The 23,168-nt window shown below is 44.8% G+C and overlaps 2 protein-coding genes across 3 annotated transcripts in view; one reads left to right on the top strand and one right to left on the bottom strand.

Moving 5' to 3' along the window:
• The window catches only part of LOC106583700 (leucine-rich repeat-containing protein 3-like), a 46,206-nt gene extending 24,584 nt beyond the window's left edge, over window positions 1–21,622 (top strand). Inside the window, exons 3-5 of the mRNA XM_045705318.2 lie at window positions 13,848–13,883; window positions 14,155–14,306; window positions 14,479–21,622. Of these exons, the coding sequence (XP_045561274.1) occupies window positions 13,848–13,883; window positions 14,155–14,306; window positions 14,479–15,049 (759 nt within the window). The 3' untranslated portion in view covers window positions 15,050–21,622. The remainder of the gene's footprint in view (window positions 1–13,847; window positions 13,884–14,154; window positions 14,307–14,478) is intronic.
• LOC106583712 (uncharacterized) overlaps window positions 20,771–23,168 on the bottom strand; it is a 93,353-nt gene continuing 90,955 nt past the window's right edge. For both annotated transcript variants that reach the window (XM_082967686.1, XM_014168237.3), the window contains one exon: window positions 20,771–22,976. In XM_082967686.1, coding sequence (XP_082823812.1) covers window positions 22,830–22,976 — 147 coding nt within the window. In that variant the 3' untranslated portion in view covers window positions 20,771–22,829. The remainder of the gene's footprint in view (window positions 22,977–23,168) is intronic.

Raw genomic sequence — 23,168 nt, forward strand, 5'->3', positions numbered from 1 at the left:
TAATTATTTTATACAAATACATTTGCTCAGAGAAAAATATTTTGTTTAACTAGAGTAATAATAAAAAAACAGTAAGGGTGAAACTTATTGGCACCTCTGTTTTTAATAATTCAGGAGAAGGGGGATACCTAGTCAGTTGTACAACTGAATGTATTCAACTGAAATGTGTCTCCCGCATTTAACACAACCCCTCTGTATCATTGAGGTGCAGGCGGCTGCCTTAATTGACGTCATCGGCACCCGGGGAACCAGTGGGTTAACTGCCCTGCTCAGGGGCAGAACAACAGATTTTTACCTTGTCAGCACGGGGATCAGATGCAGCAACGTTTCGGTTACTGGCCCAACACTCCTACCCGCCAGGCTACCTGCTGCCCCTAACACCCTCCCCTTGTGCCCTTGTGAGGATAATGATTCTGATCCTTTTTCTACAATGTTTTATGAGATTGAAGAACACATTGGGAGGGATCTTTCCAGATCCTTAATATCCTTTGTCTGCACGTATACACTGCCCTCTTCAATTTAAACCAATTTAAAATGTTGATTTTGTGGTCAATAAATGTTTTGTTGTTGTGGATTTTGATTTGTGCTTGCAGTTATTGTCTTGCTGGAAGATCCACTTATGGCCAGGTGTCAGCCTCCTGGCAGAGGCAACCAGGTTTTTGGATCAAATGTCTTGGTACTTGGTAAAGCTTATGATGCCTTTGGCCTTAACAAAAGCCCCAGGACGAGTGGAAGCAGAGTAGCCCCATAAAACCACCACCATATTTTACCGTAGGTATGAGCTACTTTTCTGGTGCTTCTATCACACACATGAAAATAGCTCTTTGGCCATGCACGTCAGTGGTTGGTTTGAAATATAGTGATAGGCTATCTCCAACCCAGCCCAGTCCCCAGCCCAGTCCCCAGCCCAGTCCCCAGCCCAGTCCCCAGCTCAGCCCAGCCCGTCTGTGTCCCTTCCAGCTGTGACAACAGATAGCTCCAACCCGACCTAACACATGCCATGGGGCTTCCGAGTGGCGCAGTGGTCTAAGGCACTGCATCTCAGTGCTATAGGCGTTACTACAGACCCTGGTTTGATTCCAGGCTGTATCACAACTGGCTGTAATTGGGAGTCCCATAGGGCGACACAACCCATGCGCTGTGTCTCTTCCCGCTCTGTTCTTATTGACACGGTGAGGGAGGATTGATGTGTTGGTCTGGTATAGTGAATCAGCGGTGCTACTCAGACATCCATCCCATTGAGTCTCAAATGGCCCCCTATTTCCTGTATAGTGTACTAGCCAGGGCCCTAGTCAACAGTTGTACACTATATAGGGAATAGGGGGCCATTTGGGATACAGACCTTAATGTCTCTGGCTACTGTAAACACTGAGATGTATCCTCACTAACATGATTAAGGATGATCTGTGGGGAGATTGATTTAATAATAGATAAATGAGAGTAAATTACTGCAATGTCATGCTTGTCAGATGTGTGTGGGAGGGAGGGAGGGAGGTTGACTGGGCACAAACTGGTTAAATCAATGTTGTTTCAATGTAATGTGTCAACGTATTGCGACATGGAATCTATTTGGAAAATACATTGGATTTGAAAAAAGTCATACATTTGTGCCGTTTTGACGGTAACATTTCATTCACAGGATGATGTCGTCATGGTAACCAATTTCCAACATCTTGTATTGAAATCTTATATAAAATATGTTGAATTTGTACCTTTTGAAACAATGTCAGATCATCAATGTAATATCCATGATAAGAAAAAAACTATAGGCTGGGCAGCAACCTCCTACTGGAGAATTGATCTATCTACAGGTATGTCTTCGGTCTCCCATCCTGGGTTTTAACCAAGCCCAGCCTTGCTATTGGTCACTGACTACAACTTATGAGCTAGTGTAAGAATGATTGTTGAGAAATCTCCACTTAATAGATTCCTTGTTGCTAAATAAGTCATTCCAAAGGCTAGGTTCAACAGATCAAATTAAAAGTAACCATACTTTATTTATTTAGGCCTATATAGCATTTGGGAAGTCATCGACAGCTATTGTTTAAATTCAGCCCAGGATTCAACTACAAACAGAAATTAGAATAGACCTACGGTTTGGTTGATTTCAAATGGAATCTACAAGTTAATTATAAATATCTGGGATTCACGTCTGTTGGATTCTGGATCCTCAAGAAATGCTGGTGACCATAACAGAAGCCAAACTTGAGTTGGCTTGAGGGTGTGGTTTGATGTGGGTGTTTCTTGGGTGTGTCCCTGCCACCACCAAGACACACCCATCTGTCAGAACCTTGCCCGCAGGTGTTTCCCCTGACTCAATCACAACAAACAATCCTCCTGCAGGTTGAGTTCAATAACTAGTCAAATGGCTACCCAGACTATTTGCATTTTCCCCCCCTCCCCTCTCCACACCACTGCCACTCTCTGTTGTCATCTATGCATAATCACTTTAATTACTCTACCTACATGTACATACTACCTCAACTAACCGGTGCCCCCGCACATTGACTCTGTACCGGCACCCCCCTGTATACAGTTGAAGTCGGGAGTTTACATACACTTAGGTTGGAGTCATTAAAACTCGTTTTTCAACCACTCCACAAATTTCTTGTTAACAAACTATAGTTTTTGCAAGTCGGTCAGGACATCTACTTTGTGCATGACACAAGTAATTTTTCCAACAATTGTTTACAGACAGATTATTTCACTGTATCACAATTCCAGTGGGTCAGAAGTTTACATACACTAAGTTGACTGTGCCTTTAAACAACTTGGACAATTCCAGAAAATGATGTCATGGCTTTAGAAGCTTCTGATAGGCTAATTGACATAATTTGAGTCAATTGGAGCTGTACCTGTGGATGTATTTCAAGGCCTACCTTCAAACTCAGTGCCTCTTTGCTTGACATCATAGGAAAATCTAAATAAATCAGCCAAGACCTCAGAAAAAATTTGTAGACCTCCACAAGTCTGGTTCATTCTTGGGAGCAATTTCCAAATGCCTGAAGGTACCACGTTCATCTGTACAAACAATAGTACGCAAGTCTAAACACCACGGGACCACTCAGCCGTCACACCACTCAGGAAGTAGACGCGTTCTGTCTCCTAGAGATGAACGTACTTTGGTGCGCAAAGTGCAAATCAATCCCAGAACAACAGCAAAGAACCTTGTGAAGATGCTGGAGGAAACAGGTACAAAAGTATCTATATCCACAGTAAAATGAGTCCTATATCGACATAACCTGAAAGGCCGCTCAGCAAGGAAGAAGCTACTGCTCCAAAACCACCATAAAAAAGCCAGACTACGGTTTGCAACTGCACATGGGGACAAAGACCGTACTTTTTGGAGAAATGTCTTCTGGTCTGATGAAACAAAAATCGAACTGTTTGGCCATAATGACCATCATTATGTTTGGAGGAAAAAGGGGGAGGCTTGCAAGCCGAAGATCACCATCCCAACCGTGAAGCACGGGGGTGGCAGCATCATGTTGTGGGGGTGCTTTGCTGCAGGAGGGACTGGTGCACTTCACAAAATAGATGGCATGATGAGGGAGGAAAGTTATGTGGATATATTGAAGCAACATCTCAAGACATCAGTCAGGAAGTTAAAGCTTGGTTGCAAATGGGTCTTCCAAATGGACAATGACCCCAGCTCCAGAACCCTCATCAAATATACTGGTCAGTCACACACAAACACACACACAGAGCACTGGTTACATTATCAATGGTAGTTATGATTAGCCTGGTGAAAACAACCTGATCACTGCATTCACCTTTCTATTCCACTTCAGATATCGTGATATGTAAAGTGAAATAGAATGGTGAACACAGCGATCAGGCTGGTTCCACCAGGCTAGGTTATCAAGGTGAATTGGGACAAAACTCAAAACTCTTTTGACCTTTAACCAGGTCAAATGTCACCAACCTGATTCAAGTGTCCTCCCTGTTTCATTTACAGGAATGCTCACAGCGAGGGCATGTCTACGTGATGCTGAGGGTGCCCTTCTGGTCTTCTCTATGTTGCATGTTCGGCTGTTAACTGGATATCTCTCGAACAACTGCAGCAGGCAATCCTCATAAAGAATGTACACTACATGACAAAAAGTATGTGGACATCTGCTCGTCGAACATCTCATTCCAAAATCATGGGCATTAGTATGGAGTTGGTTCCCCCTTTGCTGCTAAAACAACCTCCACTCTTCTGGGAAATCTTTCTTCTAGATTTTGGAACATTGCTGCAGGGACTTACTTCCATTCACAAGAACATTAGTGAGGTCGGGCACTGATGTTAGTCGATTAGGCATGGCTCGCAGTCGGCATTCCAATTAATCCCAAAGGTCTTTGATGGGGTTTAGGTCAGGACTCTGTGCAGGCCAGTCAAGTTCTTCCACACCGATCTTGACAAACCATTTGTGTATGGACCTCGCTTTGTGCATGGGGGCATTATCATGCTGAAACAGGAAAGGGCCTTCCCCAAACTGTTGCGACTAAGTTGGAAGCACAGAATTGTCTAGAATGTCATTGTATGCTGCAGCGTTTAGATTTCCCTTCACTGGAACTAAGGGGTCTAGCTCGAACCATGAAAAACAGCCCCAGACCATTATTCCTCCTCCACCAAACTTTACAGTTGGCACTATGCATTGGTGACAGCTAGCGTTCTCCTGGCATCCGCCAAACTCAGATTCGTCTGTCGGACTGCCAGATCTTAGGCTTGGATGTTCGGCCATGGAAAACCATTTCATGAAGCTCCCGACAAACTGTTCTTGTGCTGACGTTGCTTACAGAGGCAGTTTGGAACTTGGTAGTGAGTGTTGCAACCAAGCACTACGAGCTTCAGCACTCGGTGGTAATTTCCTGTGACTTTGTGTGGCCTACCACTTCACGGCTGAGCCATTGTTGCTCCTAGACGTTTCCACTCAAAATAACAGCACTTACAGTTGACCAGGGCAGCTCTAGCAGGGCATAAATTTGACGAACTGACTTGTTGGAAAGGTGGCATCTCATGACGGTGCAATGCTGAAAGTCACTGATCATTTCAGTATGGGCCATCCTACTGCCAATGTTTGTTTTTGGAGATTACATGGCTGTGTGCTCAATGTTATACTACACCTGTCAGCAATAGGGTGGCAGGTAGCCTAGTGGTTAGAGCATTGGTCCAGTAACCAAAAGGTTGCTAGATCAAATCTCAGAGCTGACAAGGTAAAAATATGTTGTTCTGCCCCTGAACAAGGCAGTTAACCCACTGTTTCTAGGCTGTCTGTCACGACTTCTGCCGAAGTCGATGCCCCTCCTTGCACTGGTGGTGGTCGACGTCACCGGTCTTCTAGCCATCATTGATCAGTTTTTCATTATCCATTGATTTTGTCTTGTCTTCCATCACACCTGTTTCCAATCCCATTAATTACTTGTGTGTTTAACCCTTTGTTTCCCCTCATGTCCTTGTCGGTGATTGTTTGATTGTTATGTTACGTGGGTTTGTATAGGTGTGCGACGGGTTTCCTTTACCCATTTTATTTTGTATTTTGGTTTTGGAGTTTGTTTTTAATTAAATACTCCATATTTAACCAAATTTGTTTCTCCTGCGCCTGACTTCCCTGCCACCTACATACATGAATATGACAGAATCACCGACCAGAATATTGAAGTCAGCAGGAGAGGATACCCCTGACATGGAGGTGGAGGAGCGCGTCCAGGAGCAAGCAAAGAAGCTTCACCATCTGTGCGCCGCCATGGATCGCGTTGTCCAGAAGATGGACCGGGAGAGACAGGGAGTTCTTCCAGCGCCTCCACCAGCCCACCCGGGGTCTATACTGCACGCCCCTTCTCAACCTGAACCCGGTGCAATCCGAATATCCATGCCTCAGGAGTACGACGGAAATACTGCCGGCTGCCAGGGTTTCCTCCTCCAATTAGACCTTATCTGGCCACGGTCCACCCAGTTCCATCAGACCGTGAGAAGAGTTTTGCCCTCGTCTCGTGCCTCACTGGGAGAGCCCTGGAATGGGCCAGCGCTGTGTGTGACGGAGGAGATGCGGCGTTGGACCGTTATGAGGCGTTCATCCACCGTTTCCGGGCAGTCTTCGACCACCCACCCGAGGGCAGAGTGGCGGGTGAGCGCCTCTACCATCTGAGGCAGGAGACGAGGAGCGTCCAGGATTTTGCATTGGAGTTCAGGACCCTGGCAGCCGGTGCGGGATGGAATCACGGGGCCCTGATCGACCATTATCGCTGCAGTCTGCGTGAGGACGTCCGTCGGGAGCTGGCCTGCAGAGACACCAACCTCACCTTCGACCAGCTGGTGGATCTGTCCATCCGGCTGGACAACTTGCTGGCTGCTCGTGGACGTCCAGATTGGGGTCTGGTGGTTCCATCCTCCTGCACCCCCCTCCTATACACAGGGAGCCGGGAGAGAGGGTGCACAGGGAGACTGGAGGGGGTTCCCGCTCGTGCACCATCGGTGGCCGCAGAGGGCACACTGCTGGTCAGTGCCGGGTAGGTTCTTCTGGAAATCGAGGTAGCAGGCAGGGCGCTCTGGCGCCACCCCAGGTGAGTAGGCACCATTCTCATCCAGAGCCCTCTGTTGCACATATATTTGTGTCTGTTACTTTTCCTGATTTTTTTTTCCCCCGCGTTCCCAGCATAAGGAGCTAGTAGATTCAGGCGTGGCTGGGTATTTCATTGATCAAGCTTTTGCTAATAGTTTAGGGATCCCTATTGTACCCGTGGATGTGCCTTTCCCCGTGCACACCTTGGATAGTTGACCATTAGGGTCAGGGCTGATCAAGGAGGCCACAGCTCCTTTGAGTATGGTGACGCAGGGGGGTCACAAGGAAAAACTTAGTATTTTCCTTATTGACACTCCTGCGTATCCCATGGTGCTGGGTCTACCTTGGTTAACCTCTATGGGCTAGGTGGGACGCCTGCGTCCCCCCCGTGGTGCACTCCATCAACAGCAGGTGCATTTCAAGAGCGGCAAATTTGAATCCAAATAAATGTCAAAATTCAAATTTTTCAAACATACAACTATTTTACACCCTTTGAAAGATAAACATCTCCTTAATCTAACCACGTTTTACGATTTCAAAAAGGTTTTACGGCGAAAGCATAAATTTAGAGTATGTTAGGACAGTACATTTACAAGAGTTGTGTGTAATGTTTTGTCAATTCAAAGACAGGGTCACCAAAACCATAAAACCAGCTAAAATGATGCACTAACCTTTTACAATCTCCATCAGATGACACTCCTAGGACATTATGTTAGACAATGCGTGCATTTTTAGTTCTATCAAGTTCATATTTATATCCAAAAACAGCGTTTTACTATGGCATTGATGTTGAGGAAATCGTTTCCCTCCAATAACCGGCAGTCAAGTCAGCATCACAAATTAAATAATTAAAATTAGAAAACATTGGTAAAATATTATATTGTCATTTAAAGAATTATAGATTTACATCTCTTGAACGCAATCAACTTGCCAGATTTAAAAATAACCTTACTGGGAAATCACACTTTGCAATAATCTGAGCACTGCGCCCAGAAAAATACGCGTTGCGATACAGACTAGTCGTCATGTTGGGGAGATCTAAAATCTAAAATACTATGTAAATAATCCATTACCTTTGATTCTCTTCATCAGATGTCACTTCCAGGTATCACAGGTCCATAAGGAATGTAGTTTTGTTCAAAAAAGCTCATCATTTATGTCCAAAAATCTCCGTCTTGTTAGCACATGATCTAAGCCCGCCGGACTTCACTTCATGAACGAGGGGAAAAAATATATTTACGTTCGTTCAAACATGTCAAACGTTGTATAGCATAAATCATTAGGGCCTTTTTTAACCAGAACATGAATAATATTCAAGGTGGACGAATGCATACTCTTTTATAACGTATTGGAACGAGGGTACCCAACATGAACTCGCGCGCCAGGTGTCTAATGGGCCATCATCGTTCCATGGCTCTTGTTCGGTCAGATCTCCCTCCAGAAGACTCAAAACACTTTGTAAAGGCTGGTGACATCTAGTGGAAGCAATAGGAAGTGCCAAAATATTCCTCAGCCCCTGTGTTTTTCAATGGCATAGGTTTAAAGGTAATACAACACATCAGGTATCCACTTCCTGTCAGAAAATGTCTCAGGGTTTTGCCTGCCAAATGAGTTCTGTTATACTCACAGACACCATTCAAACAGTTTTAGAAAATTTAGGGTGTTTTCTATCCATATATAATAAGTATATGCATATTCTAGTTACTGGGTAGGATTAGTAACCAGATTAAATCGGGTACATTTTTTTTATCCAGCCGTGCAAATACTGCCCCCTAGCCCTAACAGGTTAATTTGTCATAACCCCACTTTTTCTTGGCCACAGAGGGCTCTCACGGGGTGGCCGCGAGAGTGCTCAGGTAGGTGTGTAGGGGTTTCCGTTGGTGCTACAACAGTGGAAAGTCCAGACCAGGTTTCCACCGTGCGCATTCCCCCCGAATATGCCGATTTGGCTCTCGCCTTCTGTAAAAGGAAGGCGACTCAATTACCACCCCATCGACAGGGGGATTGTGCGATAAATCTCATGGTAGATGCTGCACTTCCCAAGAGTCACGTGTATCCCCTGTCGCAAGCGGAGACGGTGGCTATGGAGACATATGTCTCTGAATCCCTGCATCAGGGGTACATTCGGCACTCCATTTCACCCATCTCCTCGAGTTTCTTTTTTGTGAAGAAGGATGGAGGGCTGTGCCCGTGCATTGATTATCGAGGTCTCAATAAAATCACGGTGGGGTACAGTTACCCGCTACCCCTGATCGCCCCAGCGATTGAGTTAATGCACGGGGCGCGCTTCTTCACTAAACTGGATCTCCGGAGTGCGTACAATCTGGTGTGTATCCGAGATGGAGACGAGTGGAAGACAGCATTTAGTACCACCTCAGGGCATTATGAGTACCTCGTCATGCCGTACGGGTTAAAGAATGCTCCATCAGGCTTCCAATCGTTTGTAGATGAGATTTTCAGGGACCTGCACGGGCAGGGGGTAGTGGTGTATGTCGATGACATTCTGATTTACTACGCTACACGCGCCGAGCATGTGTCCCTGGTGCGCAAAGTGCTTGGTCGCCTGTTGGAGCATGACCTGTATGTCAAGGCTGAGAAATGCCTGTTCTTTCAACAGTCCGTCTCCTTCTTAGGGTATCGTCTATCCACGTCAGGAGTGGAGATGGAGGTTGATCGTATTGCAGCCGTGCGTAATTGGCTGACTCCCAACACGGTGAAGGAGGTGCAGCGATTTTTAGGGTTTGCCAATTACTACCGAAGGTTTATCCGGGGTTTTGGTCAGGTGGCTGCTCCCATTACCTCACTGCTGAAGGGGGGTCTGGTGCGCTTGCAGTGGTCGGCTGGGGCGGACAGGGCTTTTAGGAAACTGAAGGCTCTGTTTACCTCGGTTCCTGTGTTGGCTCATCCGGATCCATCTTTGCAATTCATAGTCGAGGTGGATGCGTCAGAGGCTGGGATAGGAGCTGTGGTCTCTCAGCGTTTGGGTACGCCACCTAAGCTCCGCCCCTGTGCCTTCTTCTCATAGAAGCTCAGTCCGGCGGAGCGAAACTATGATGTGGGGGATCGGGAGCTGTTAGCTGTCGTCAAGGCTTTGAAGGTGTGGAGACATTGGCTTGAGGGGGCTAAACACCCTTTTCTCATCTGGACTGACCACCGCAATCTGGAGTACATCCGGCAGGCGAGGAGACTGAACCCTCGCCAGGCAAGGTGGGCAATGTTTTTCACCCGTTTTGTGTTTACACACTCTTACAGACCAGGTTCCCAGAACGTTAAGGCAGACGCCCTGTCCCGGCTGTATGACACAGAGGAGCGGTCCATGGATCCTACTCCCATAATCCCAGCCTCGTGTTTAGTGGCACCGGTAGTATGGGAGCTGGACGCGGATATTGAGCGGGCGTCACGTGCAGAGTCCGCTCCCCCTCAGTGTCCAGCTGGGCGTCTGTATGTTCCGTCTGCTGTCGGTGACCGATTGATGTACTGGGCTCACACGTCACCCTCTGGTCATCCTGGGATTGGGCGGACTATGCACTGTCTTACTGGGAGGTACTGGTGGCCCTCCTTAGCTAAGGACGTGAGGGTTTATGTTTCCTCCTGCTCAGTGTGCGCCCAGTAGACACCTACCCAGAGGTAAGTTACAACCCTTACCCGTTCCACAACAGCCGTGGTCACATTTATCAGTGGATTTTATAACAGATATTCCACCATCACAAGGTAACACCACGATCCTGGTCATTGTGGATCGTTTTTCTAAGTCCTGTCGTCTCCTCCCTTTGCCTCGTCTCCCTATGGCCCTACAGACTGCGGAGGCTCTGTTTACACATGTTTTTCGGCACTCCGGGGTGCCTGAGAATATAGTGTCTGATCGGGGTCCCCAGTTCACGTCAAGGGTCTGGAAGGCGTTCATGGAACACCTGGGGGTCTCGGTCAGCCTTACCTCGGGTTTTCACCCTGAAAGTAAGTAGCCAGGATGTGGATAGGTTTCTGAGGTCTTATTGCCAGGACCGGCCGGGGAGTGGGCGGCGTTCATGCCCTGGGCAGAGATAGCCCAGAATTCGCTCTGCCACTCCTCCACTAACCTCTCTCCCTTTCAGTGCATGTTGGGGTATTAGCCGGTTCTGGCCCCTTGGCATCAGAGTCAGACCGAGGCTCCTGCAGTGGACTATTGGTTCCGGCGCGCGGAGGAGACCTGGGATGCCGCTCACGTCCAACCTTCAGCGCGCCGTTCGACGGCAGAAAATTGGCGCAGACCGTCACCGCAGTGAGGCCCCGGTTTTCGCACCGGGGGACAGGGTCAGCTCTCGACCAGAAACCTGCCCCCCCGCCTGTCCTGCCATAAGCTGAGTACGCGGTTTGTGGGGCCGTTTGAAGTACTGAGGAGAGTGAACGAGGTATGTTATAGGTTAAAGCTTCCCCCCCCAATTACCGCATTAACCCCTCGTTCCATGTGTCTCTCATCAGGCCGGTGGTGGCTGGTCCGCTCCAGAAGAATGAGGTGCGGGAGGTTCCTCCGCCCCCTCTGGACATTGAGGGGGCCCCGGCGTACTCCGTTCGATCCATCCTGGATTCGAGACGTCGGGCAAGGGGCCTTCAGTACCTCGTGGACTGGGAGGGGTACGGTCCGGAGGAGAGATGCTGGGTTCCGGTGGAGGATGTGTTAGATCCTTCCCTGCTATGAGAGTTCCATTGTCTCCATCCGGATCGCCCTGCACCTCGTCCTCCGGGTCGTCCCAGAGGCCAGTGTCGACGCGCTGCTGGAGCTGTGCGTTGGGGGGGTACTGTCACGACATCTGCCGAAGTTGATGCCCCTCCTTGCACGGGTGGTGCTCGGCGGTCGACGTCAACGGTCTTCTAGCCATCATTGATCAGTTTTTCATTATCCATTGGTTTTGTCTTGTCTTCCATCACACCTGTTTCCAATCCCATTAATTACTTGTGTATATAACCCTCTGTTTCCCCTCATGTCCTTGTCGGTGATTGTTTGATTGTTAGGTTATGTGGGTTTGTGTATAGGTGTGCGACGGGTATCCTTTACCCATTTTATTTTGTATTTGGTTTTGGAGTTTGTTTTTAATTAAATACTCCATATTTAACCAACTTGGTTTCTCCTGCGCCTGACTTCCCTGCCACCTACATACACAAATATGACACTGTCATTGTAAATAAGAATTTGTTCTTAACTGACTTGCCTGGTTAATTAAAGGTTAAATAAAAATGGGTGTGGCTGAAATAGCCAAATCCACATACTTTTGGCCATGTAGTGTACTTCCTCATCTTATGAGGTGGTGTTAACTGGGAGGCCCTGTGACAGGGTGATACAATAGACAGCCAAGTGTTAAATCTTTTTTTGTATAAAGAAAGTGACAAAGATTTTTGATAATGACTCTTCTACTTGTATCTGCTTGGCTGGGTAATTAACCTATTAGTTTATCAAATTCTTTTTTTTTATACAGCTTTTCACATTACACACATTACTGTTGTTGATGAAGCTGTCTGTGTCATCAGAACAGTAACTCGGGTCAAGCTAATTTTAGGTTGCCACTAGTTACCACAGCCTCAAAGTCATAAACTCCATCTATTTCTACAATTTCTCTTTTTAAACCTAACCCTAACCTTAACCCTAACTTTAACCACACTGCCTAACCCTAACCTTAAATTAAGACCAAAAAGTGAACAAAAAAATGCATGCATTTTTACATTATAGACAGATTGGATTAGATTCAGGCCGCTGACACCGTTACGTTTTGTTGTTCCTAGTTCACTTTATTAGTCAGACTCAGACATGAGTTAGCTATAGCTGCATCCATTATTTAGTTTTGCCCTAGAGTAGACAATACAGAAAAAACCTTGTATGAGCTACAAACTAACTTGCAAATCCAACTTATAGGCTAGCTTTAATGTTACCTATTCTGTAGCTAGCTAGCCTGGCTCTCTAGCATTTTGAAATGATAATGTTACACAACCAGCAGTATGTAGTCAATACACAATAAAGTTGTATGAGCTACGACGTAACTAAGTTGTAATGAGGTAGCTAGTGTTAGCTTTGCTAACGTTAGCTAAAACATTAGCTAGCCTGCCTGGCTATCTAACTTTAGCTAGCCTGCCTCGCTTTATCAAAAGATAGCTTCCTAACTTTTACCACAGGTTATTATATTCCAGTATCGCTGGTTATACTCACCACCACCGGTCGTTGCACACCAAGCTAACATTACTAGTGCACACTTGGGGACCGACGAACTCCAACCACCTATTCCACATACTAGGGTCCTTTGGCAGGGCATGGCTGTGGAGGCATGGTCAATCCGTATAGGGCTTTTCAGTCTACTGGTCTTTGTGGGCGTTGAAACAACGGAGCCATATTCAATGGAGGGAAGCGAAGTGGGCAGAGGAACGATTTGCACGTGGAACTTAAAAGGAGGTATGATTTGTGCTGGTGTATAATAGGTGGCTAGTTATTGAATAATATCTCCTTCATAACAATGAGGCACATCAAGTAATGTCCTGTCCTCCTTCACACTCTCTCTATGTGCCTTTGGTAGCTAGTTGTGACTGTTTGTGACAAGGAGGATTTTTCAGATGAACGGGCTTAATCAGTTGTTTTGTTTTTATTCCTCCCTGTTATTGTCCTGAACCTTAATCGCCTCTCTCTCGCTCTCTCTCTCTCTCTCTCTCACTTTCTCTTTCTTTCTTTCTTTCTGGAATCTGCAGTGGTGGGAAACAGTGCCACTGAACGCCACACCACCGTTGTTATTGTTTTTGTTGCCGAGCTGAGGATCATCATGCAGCATAGTAAAAAAAATACTGTACATATAGTTCTCTTCTATAAAACAGTGTTCATTGTTTGCAGTAACTTCTTTTGTTGTTCTAATATCGCAGATGTGGCTGTTTCACCATTTTGGATTCCAGCTTTAAGTTGTTATGTTCTAAGTCCTAAGGTCTTAATGACCTAAGGGTCGATATGTTATAACCATATAGCCTGTTAGACCCTTGGGTCTTCATGAACCTAAGGTCATAATAACCTGAGGGTTGAATCATTGCCATAACAAAGCCAATTGTTATTTCCCTGGGGAGCATTTACAGGACATTGATATCTAGCTCCTGTGTTTTCCTGTGGATGGTCTTTCAGTGTTGTTTCCCTTCTCCAACCGTGGATGTGGATGTACATGTACTGTGAGTCGTTTTTCCCGTTTAGGTTCTTTCTGTGTGTTCGACTCACTGTGGCTGTGACCTGTGTTGTTTCCCTTCTCCACACGTGGATGTATTCTATAGTCTGTTCTCATCCTGTTTTCTGTTCTGTTCCATCAGGCTCAGCTGGCCCTGTCATCTCCCTCTGGATCTGGGGTGGGTCTGGGGCTATGGTGAGGCCATGTGCTGCAGCGGAAGGACTGGATGTCATGGTGGTGCACCGGGGAGAGGGATGGAGATTACTAGGAGAGAGGGTTCACAGGGGAAATGGATGGGGACAGGGGAGCGGAGAGAGAGAGGGCTGGAGCCGAGCCTGGGGAAAAGGCTGGGACCGAGCCTGGGTCGAGGCCTGCAGAGAGAGTTTGGAAGCTGGCTGTTCACCCTGCCTTTCCTGCTCCTTCTCCTCCTCCCCCCGGTGTTCCCCCAGTGCCCTGACAGCTGCCACTGTGTGTGGGAGAGCAATATGGTGCTGTGTACAGACGCTGGGCTCCATGAGTTCCCCCAGGGCCTTCCTCCGGACACCGTCACACTACACCTGGAGAGAAACTACATCCGCTCGCTCCCCGAGGGAGCCTTCAGGCAAGGAAGATAACAGTTGTGTTTTAATATGATTTTTTATTCACCCTGCTCCGTTATTGTCTTTTATTAATTCATTAATTAATTCATTACAATTCAAATCTCGCTCCCAGTTCGTCTTTAGTTCTGGGTAATTATGATGTTTCTGACACTTCCTCATGTTATATACCTTCAGGGAGCTGACCCACCTGAGGGAGCTGTATCTCTCCCACAACCACATCAACACCCTCTCCTCCGGGGCCCTGCGACACCTGAGCTCAGAGCTCCGTCTCCTGGACCTCTCCCACAACCTGTTACGCCAGGCCACCCGGGACGAGATTGGTTCCACGCGGGCCAAAACGCGCCTCTACAGCAACCCGTGGCACTGCGACTGTACCCTGCAGGAGCTGATGGAAACGTTAAATCTAGAGCCGGAGACGGTCAACGGGATCGTGTGTGAGAGCTCAGTGAGGGGCTCCGGGGAGGGGAGTCGCTGGGAGGATCCAGGAGGGGCAGCGGAGCACTCCGGTCAACCCCTGGTTAAGCTGCTTAACTCTGGGGTGAACTTCTGTAGTCTCCAGAGGAAGACAACGGATGTAGCCATGCTGGTGACTATGTTCGTGTGGTTCTTTATGGTCATTGTTTATGTGGTCTACTACGTGAGACAGAACCAGGCTGAGACCAGAAGACATCTGGAGTATCTGAAGAGTTTGCCCAGTCCGAAGAAAACACCCACGGAGACAGACACGATAAGCACTGGTTTCTGAACTATTTATTTATTGCCCCCATTTAAGGCAAGTTATTGAGAACACATTATTTTTAACAAAAACAACCCGACCAAGAGAAGGCCCAAGAGAAGGCCCAAGAGAAGGCCCAAGAGAAGGCCCAAGAGAAGGCCCAAGAGAAGGCCCAAGAGAAGGCGTAAGAGAAGGCCCAAGAGAAGGCCCAAGAGAAGGCCCAAGGGAAGGCCCAAGAGAAGGCCCAAGAGAAGGCCCAAGAGAAGGCCCAAGAGACTGCATTCGGTTGCAACAATTTAGGGGCTTCTGTCTGTGGAGAAATCAATACATTGCACGTCTCTGTATTGGATTAGAGATGGTTGTACTTACAACTGTTAATTTAAAATGGACTCTCTATAACAACTCTGACTTGAATTAAATAATTACAACATTTTATTTTTGTAACTACTGTCTCACTGAACAAAATAATGTAAACGCAACATACAACGATTTTTAACATTTCACAGTTCATATAAGGAAATCAGTCAATTTCAATAAATAAATTACCCCCTAATCTATGGATTTCACATGACTGTTGGGGATAGATACTGTAAAAAAAAAAGTAGGGGCGTGGATCAGAAAACCAGTCAGTATCTGGTGTGACCACCATTTGCCTCATGCAGCATGACACATCTCCTTCGCATAGAGTTGATCAGGCTGTTGATTGTGGCCAGTGGAATGTTGTCCCACTCCTCTTCAATGGCTGTGCGAAGTTCCTGGATATTGGCAGGAACTAGAACACGCTGTCGTACACGTTGATCCAGAGCATCCCAAACGTGCTCAATGGGTGACATGTCTGGTGAGTATGCAGGCCATGGAAGAACTTGGACATTTTCAGCTTCCAGGAATTGTGTACAGATCCTTGCAACATGGGACCGTGCATTATAATGCTGAACCATGAGGTGATGGCGGCGGATGAATGGCACAACAATGGGCCTCAGGATCTTGTCATGGTATCTCTGTGCATTTAAATTGCCATTGATAAAATGCAATTGTGTTCGTTGTCCATAGCTTATGCCTACCCATACCATAACACCACCATGGGGCACTCTGTTCACAACGTTGTTATCAGCAAACCGCTCGCCCACAAGACGCCATACAAGTTGTCTGCCATCTACCCGGTACAGTTGAAACCATGATTAATACGTGAAGAGAACACTTCTCCAGCGTGCCAGTGGCCATCGAAGGTGAGCATTTGCCCACTGAAGTCGGTTACAACTCCAAACTGCAGTCAGGTCAAGACCCTGGTGAAAACGACAAGCATGCGGATGAGCTTCCCTGAAACGGTTTCTGACAGTTTGCGCAGAAGTTCTTTAGTTGTCTCAGACGATCTTGCAGGTGAAGAAGCTTTTTGTGCGTATGGAAATGGATCATTTCTGGGATCTTTTATTTCACATCATGAAACATGGGACCAACACTTTACATGTTGCGTTTCTATTTTGTTCAGTATACTTTCCAATACTTTAAATATATTTTTCATTTATTTTTTACAAATTACAAAAAAACACATCTTTAACATTGTCCAAATGGAAAGACACAAAGAAGAAAGAAGGAGCGAAATAGCAAAACGATAACAAAAAGTAAATATTTATTGGCACCTTTCAACGTCAAATACTGGTGGCATTCATATTCCATTATACTGTTAACAGGGAAAACAGACCTTGACTTAATTCATTTTGAACGGCAGATAGCAGATCCTTACAAACCAGAAGCCTAATCAGAGGGTCTGTTTGTACTCTATCCATCCGGCTCAAAGGGTATGTGATGTTGATTCATATTCTGGATCATTAGAACTAGCTATTCTACTCCAGGCTTTGAAGGGCAGTGAAGGCCGTTTTAACCCTCAAGCTACAAGGTCAATGAGTCCCAACCAGCTAGTCATCCATATTCTCAATCCCCACAACATTGATTACTTCGTGCTGTTCTAAATTTACCCTGGCTCTATGAAGTGGGTGGAAAATCAGTTTCTGGTCATCAAGTACGCAGCAAGCAATCATTTCTAAATTGGCCGAGTGGGAGAGAGTAGAGTATGACGGCAGGGTATCAGCTGTCTCGGAAGCAGAGAGTAGAGTATGACGGCAGGGTATCAGCTGTCTCGGAAGCAGAGAGTAGAGTATGACGGCAGGGTATCAGCTGTCTCGGAAGCAGAGAGTAGAGTATGACGGCAGGGTATCAGCTGTCTCGGAAGCAGAAAAATTAAATTAAGACCCGATTTAGAGTGGTTTAATAATTAACATGACCTTTGTCAAAAATGATCAGACGAATGAAACAAACATGGTTTTTCAGAACAGCTCGTTTCTGTGGATCCTAAATTGTCTTCTGAGTGCAATTTTAAAGCCTGTGTGTGGGGTTAAAGGGACACTTTGGGATTTTGACTTTGTCTACTACCCCAAAGTCAGATGAACTCGTAGATACCATTATTATCTCTGTGTGAAGTTTGAAGGAAGTTGATTAACTAGTGCTAGTGTAAATGCTAACTAGCGTTAGCGCAATGACTGGAAGCCTATGGGTATCTGCTAGCATGCTAGTAGATACCCATAGACTTCCAGTCATTGCTAGTAGATACCCATAGACTTCCAGTCATTGCGCTAACGCGAGCTAGCATTGGCTCACTAAACTACCTCTAACTTCCTTCATACTGGATGAAGAGACAGGAAATTGGTATCCACAAGTTCAATTGACTCTGTAGAAGTCAAGGGCCTCATTGCCAAATCCTGAAATATCCCTTTAAAGTAATGGTCCTCTATTTTTCTCCTGGACTTTCCAATTCTGACTGAAGTGAGTTTAAGAGACAGTTGTCTTTGTGCACAGCGAGAGCAGGCCAATGTGACATGTGATGTAATGAGGCAAGTTTTTAGCCTCTCAAATTTAGACATTCCTGTACCATATCGTTGTTATAGCGATCAGAATAGGATGTTAAGTGTCTCATGAACAAACTGGAGTACATGTTCACCAGCCCATCTGTAATGAGTTTCCTGTGAATATCAAAACATGATCGATATTTCTGTATTCCATTTGTCTCAGACACTGTGTAGCCACATGTTTGTTGTGAAACCCTATATTACTTTGTATTGCATGTGTGTATCGTTGTGGTATTCAGGGATCCATTCTAGTACAGTTTGTGGTGTTCAGAGATCCATTCTAGTACAGGTTGTGGTGTTCAGAGATCCATTCTAGTACAGGTTGTGGTGTTCAGAGTTCCATTCTAGTACAGGTTGTGGTGTTCAGAGATCCATTATAGTACAGGTTGTGGTGTTCAGAGATCCATTCTAGTACAGTTTGTGGTGTTCTGAGATCCACTCTAGTACAGGTTGTGGTGTTCAGAGATCCATTCTAGTACAGTTTGTGGTGTTCAGAGATCCATTCTAGTACAGGTTGTGGTGTTCAGAGTTCCATTCTAGTACAGTTTGTGGTGTTCAGAGTTCCATTCTAGTACAGTTTGTGGTGTTCAGAGATCCATTCTAGTACAGGTTGTGGTGTTCAGAGTTCCATTCTAGTACAGGTTGTGGTGTTCAGAGTTCCATTCTAGTACAGTTTGTGGTGTTCAGAGATCCATTCTAGTACAGGTTGTGGTGTTCAGAGATCCATTCTAGTACAGGTTGTGGTGTTCAGAGTTCCATTCTAGTACAGGTTGTGGTGTTCAGAGTTCCATTCTAGTACAGGTTGTGGTGTTCAGAGTTCCATTCTAGTACATGTTGTGGTGTTCAGAGTTCTATTCTAGTACAGGTTGTGGTGTTCAGAGTTCCATTCTTGTACAGTTTGTGGTGTTCAGAGATCCATTCTAGTACAGGTTGTGGTGTTCAGAGTTCCATTCTAGTACAGGTTGTGGTGTTCAGAGATCCATTCTAGTACAGTTTGTGGTGTTCAGAGTTCCATTCTAGTACAGGTTGTGGTGTTCAGAGTTCCATTCTAGTACAGGTTGTGGTGTTCAGAGTTCCATTCTAGTACAGTTTGTGGTGTTCAGAGATCCATTCTAGTACAGGTTGTGGTGTTCAGAGATCCATTCTAGTACAGGTTGTGGTGTTCAGAGTTCCATTCTAGTACAGGTTGTGGTGTTCAGAGATCCATTATAGTACAGGTTGTGGTGTTCAGAGATCCATTCTAGTACAGTTTGTGGTGTTCTGAGATCCACTCTAGTACAGGTTGTGGTGTTCAGAGATCCATTCTAGTACAGTTTGTGGTGTTCAGAGATCCATTCTAGTACAGGTTGTGGTGTTCAGAGTTCCATTCTAGTACAGTTTGTGGTGTTCAGAGTTCCATTCTAGTACAGTTTGTGGTGTTCAGAGATCCATTCTAGTACAGGTTGTGGTGTTCAGAGATCCATTCTAGTACAGGTTGTGGTGTTCAGAGTTCCATTCTAGTACAGGTTGTGGTGTTCAGAGTTCCATTCTAGTACAGTTTGTGGTGTTCAGAGATCCATTCTAGTACAGGTTGTGGTGTTCAGAGATCCATTCTAGTACAGGTTGTGGTGTTCAGAGTTCCATTCTAGTACAGGTTGTGGTGTTCAGAGTTCCATTCTAGTACAGGTTGTGGTGTTCAGAGTTCCATTCTAGTACATGTTGTGGTGTTCAGAGTTCTATTCTAGTACAGGTTGTGGTGTTCAGAGTTCCATTCTTGTACAGTTTGTGGTGTTCAGAGATCCATTCTAGTACAGGTTGTGGTGTTCAGAGTTCCATTCTAGTACAGGTTGTGGTGTTCAGAGATCCATTCTAGTACAGTTTGTGGTGTTCAGAGTTCCATTCTAGTACAGGTTGTGGTGTTCAGAGTTCCATTCTAGTACAGGTTGTGGTGTTCAGAGTTCCATTCTAGTACAGGTTGTGGGGAAACTGTGCATGGTCAAAACAAACTGTGAAAATTAACTAAGAAATTGATATTCATTTTGTGATAACCTGTTCCTTTAAATGATAGCAGTGCTCGTTTAATTGACACCCCTGGTCCTTTAACTGATAGCACTGTCCCTTTAAATCAGGGGTGGGCAAACTTTTGGCTCAAGGGCCACACTGAGATTTCAAAATTCAACGGAGGGCCGCATAGATTTTTTTTAATCAATTTTTTTGTCCAAAAAAATGTGTGGCCCAGAAAAATATTTTATTTTAAAATATATAGTTCCATTATAATTTATGTAACTATATATAGGTCCATTATAATTTATATAAATATATAGTTCCATTATAATTTATGTAACTATATATAGGTCCATTATAATTTATATAAATATATAGTTCCATAATAATTTCTACATGCTTTCTGTCTGGTTTTTAGACGTTCAACTGTGGCCTGGAGTGTTTATTGTTTTACCCAAAATAATAATTGACTCAAACCACCCGTGGGCTTTAGTTTTCCCACTCCTGCTTTTAATGATAACCCTGCTCCTTTAATTGATATCACTGCACTATCATTAACTGTTCTGTAACTGTTTTGTGTCACAGGCTACAATGAATGTAGACCACAACCTGAGTGACAAAACCGATTCTGTGGAAATGCCAATAACCCAAACACAAGAACCAAGCATGCCTCCTTTTGTGTCATTTTTACAAAGTTGTTTTATTTGTGATGTATTTTTGTTGATTTGTTTACCAGTTGTTCTTTATGTCAATAGTTATTAAAACAAAGATTACATCATAGATTTGGAAACCAATACATTAAATATGAAATGAACTTTAAAACCAAGTTTAGGAAATAAATGTATATAAAAAATGAAACAAACGTGTCTCTGTGTTAAGAGAACTGCTTCTATCTTTTATTGCTATGGTGAACAGTCAGGAAAGAAAATGAAATAAAAAGTACAGGATGACATAATAAACCCATACAGTTACTGATTATTGTGGTTGGCAATGTTTCCCATTCCTACTCTATCTACCATGCTTAAAAACGATCTGAAAATATTGCAAAACTATTTTACACATACAAAATAGTACATGATATGAACTTTCCACTTCCTCACTAAATTTTGCCTTTTCTCTCCAACAAATAAAACAAAAAGAAAATGGCGGCTCACCATCATCCACCTCTCCACTGTCTCTCCTTGTGTGTTCTGACTGCATCCCACCCCTCGATATGCATTTAGCCCAAACACACAGACCAAGGCAGAGTGCATACAGGACACAGGATCAAGATTTGGTATTGCTTCTATCTCTGGGAACATAATAGCAACAGAAAAGGTTTTAATCATACTTTCAGGGTACAGAAAAAAGACCTTCCCAGATGCACACTTTTCTCTGGAGCAATATGGGGATAAATAACAATTATCCCCCCAAAAATAAAATTAAAAAAGCCACTTCAGTCTGTTACTTGTTTTTTCTTTTATTTCCAATTTACATGAATCAAAACTGTAACAAAAACAAAATCATGATCATCATATTTAATAATAATAGTAATGCTATCATTATTAACAATAATACTATTATTATTATTAAATAATACAAAATATACACACCCTCAAAAATAAAATTACCCTCTGGCCTGGTCGTAGGTGGTTTTCCTCTGTGTGTAAAGGAGGTCTGGATTGTCTAGTAGTGATATCACTGTGAGAAAGAACTCACTCAAGTCTAACAGCCCTGCCCTGTTCCTGTTCCTACGGGGCGTGGCCAGGGCCAAGGTACTTCCTGCCAGGGTAGAGGGTATTTCCTGTGTGAGGGGAGAGTGGGGGCATATGGGACAAAGTGGAGTGGGATAGGTCAAGGGTTAAAGGCACCTTCTGGTGGTCTTCTCACAACATGGGGTCTCATGCACCAAAGATATGATCACCCAAGCTGGATTTGTAAACTTGGATAACTTTGCTTAGTTGTTTCTTTCTTTTTTTAGCGTGAGGTAGCTTATAATATAATTAAAACAAAACAAAAAAAGTTTAGATCTGAGATTGAAATCCCGAATTGAACATGTCTCTTACAAAAATGATAGACACGGTTTATGTTTCATTGGGCAGCCAATGAGGGGGGTTGTGGTCAGGGGGAAGGGGCAGTGACATTTACCACTCTGAAAACAAATCTCAGTGTGAAATGTACTCTCTGAAAACTGTAGATATATGTATACACACACATATACATATATACACATTATAAACATGTCACTAATACATCAGTATCTGGTTGTTAAAGAATACAGACTGGTTTTACAGCAATAGCACCATTTGACTATATTATAATACACAGTAACTTCCTGATACACACTGGGGCGGCGGTTGGAACTAGGAACACCTGCACCTATCACACTGCTCCATTTTTGGTTTGGATTTGATATAATGTTTGGGGTGAGAAGGTATGGAATAGGAGAAAGAAAAGAGGAGATTGGGGAGGTGGGGAACTGATAGGTTATGTATGTTGTTGTGCGTGGGGCCTTTTTACAGGGTAACACACTCAGTCCTAACACACCTGGGACCTACACCTGAACAATAAATAAATAACACCAACTCGGCTCTCTTTCTGTCATGCTCTGACATGCTCCCCCTTTCTCTCCTTCTCCTCTTCCTTTGTTCCTTCTTGTTGGTGGGGAGGTGCTCCCAGGCTGGGGGGTGAAGTAGATGGGAGAATGGAGGGAGGGGTTGACGGAGGGAGACTGGAAGTCGATGAAATCACAGATGAATATTGCCGGTGCCATTCAGTGCAGATATCCTAGTTGGAAAAATCACTTTTTACTTTAAAAAAAAGTGACTTGATCTTTTTCTTTTCTCTCTTTCATTCATTTTGCTAGAAGTGTGTGTTCCTCTCTCTCTCTGTCTCTCTCATCTTTTATGGGGTTTTTTCTCAGCTTTTCCTTTTTCATTCCTTTGTCTTTACAAGAAGCAGACTGCACCGACGTCGACTCCAAACTCTTGGTCCGCTCCTCCAATATCCATGGGAGCAATGTCCACGATGGGCAGCCGGCTGGTCTTCTGTGATCTGTAGTCAATCACTGTCTTGCCCCATGCTCCTGTGTGTTTCTGGGGACAGAGAGGCAGAGATTATATTGTTAGAAGACAGGGCTGATATTGTTAGAGGACAGGGCTGATATTGTTAGAGGACAGGGCTGATATTGTTAGAGGACAGAGATGATATTGTTAGAGGACAGGGCTGATATTGTTAGAGGACAGAGATGATATTGTTAGAGGACAGAGATGATATTGTTAGAGGAC

Source organism: Salmo salar, chromosome 22 (assembly GCF_965601325.2).
Source record: "Salmo salar chromosome 22, fSalSal1, whole genome shotgun sequence".
Lineage (NCBI taxonomy): Eukaryota > Metazoa > Chordata > Actinopteri > Salmoniformes > Salmonidae > Salmo > Salmo salar.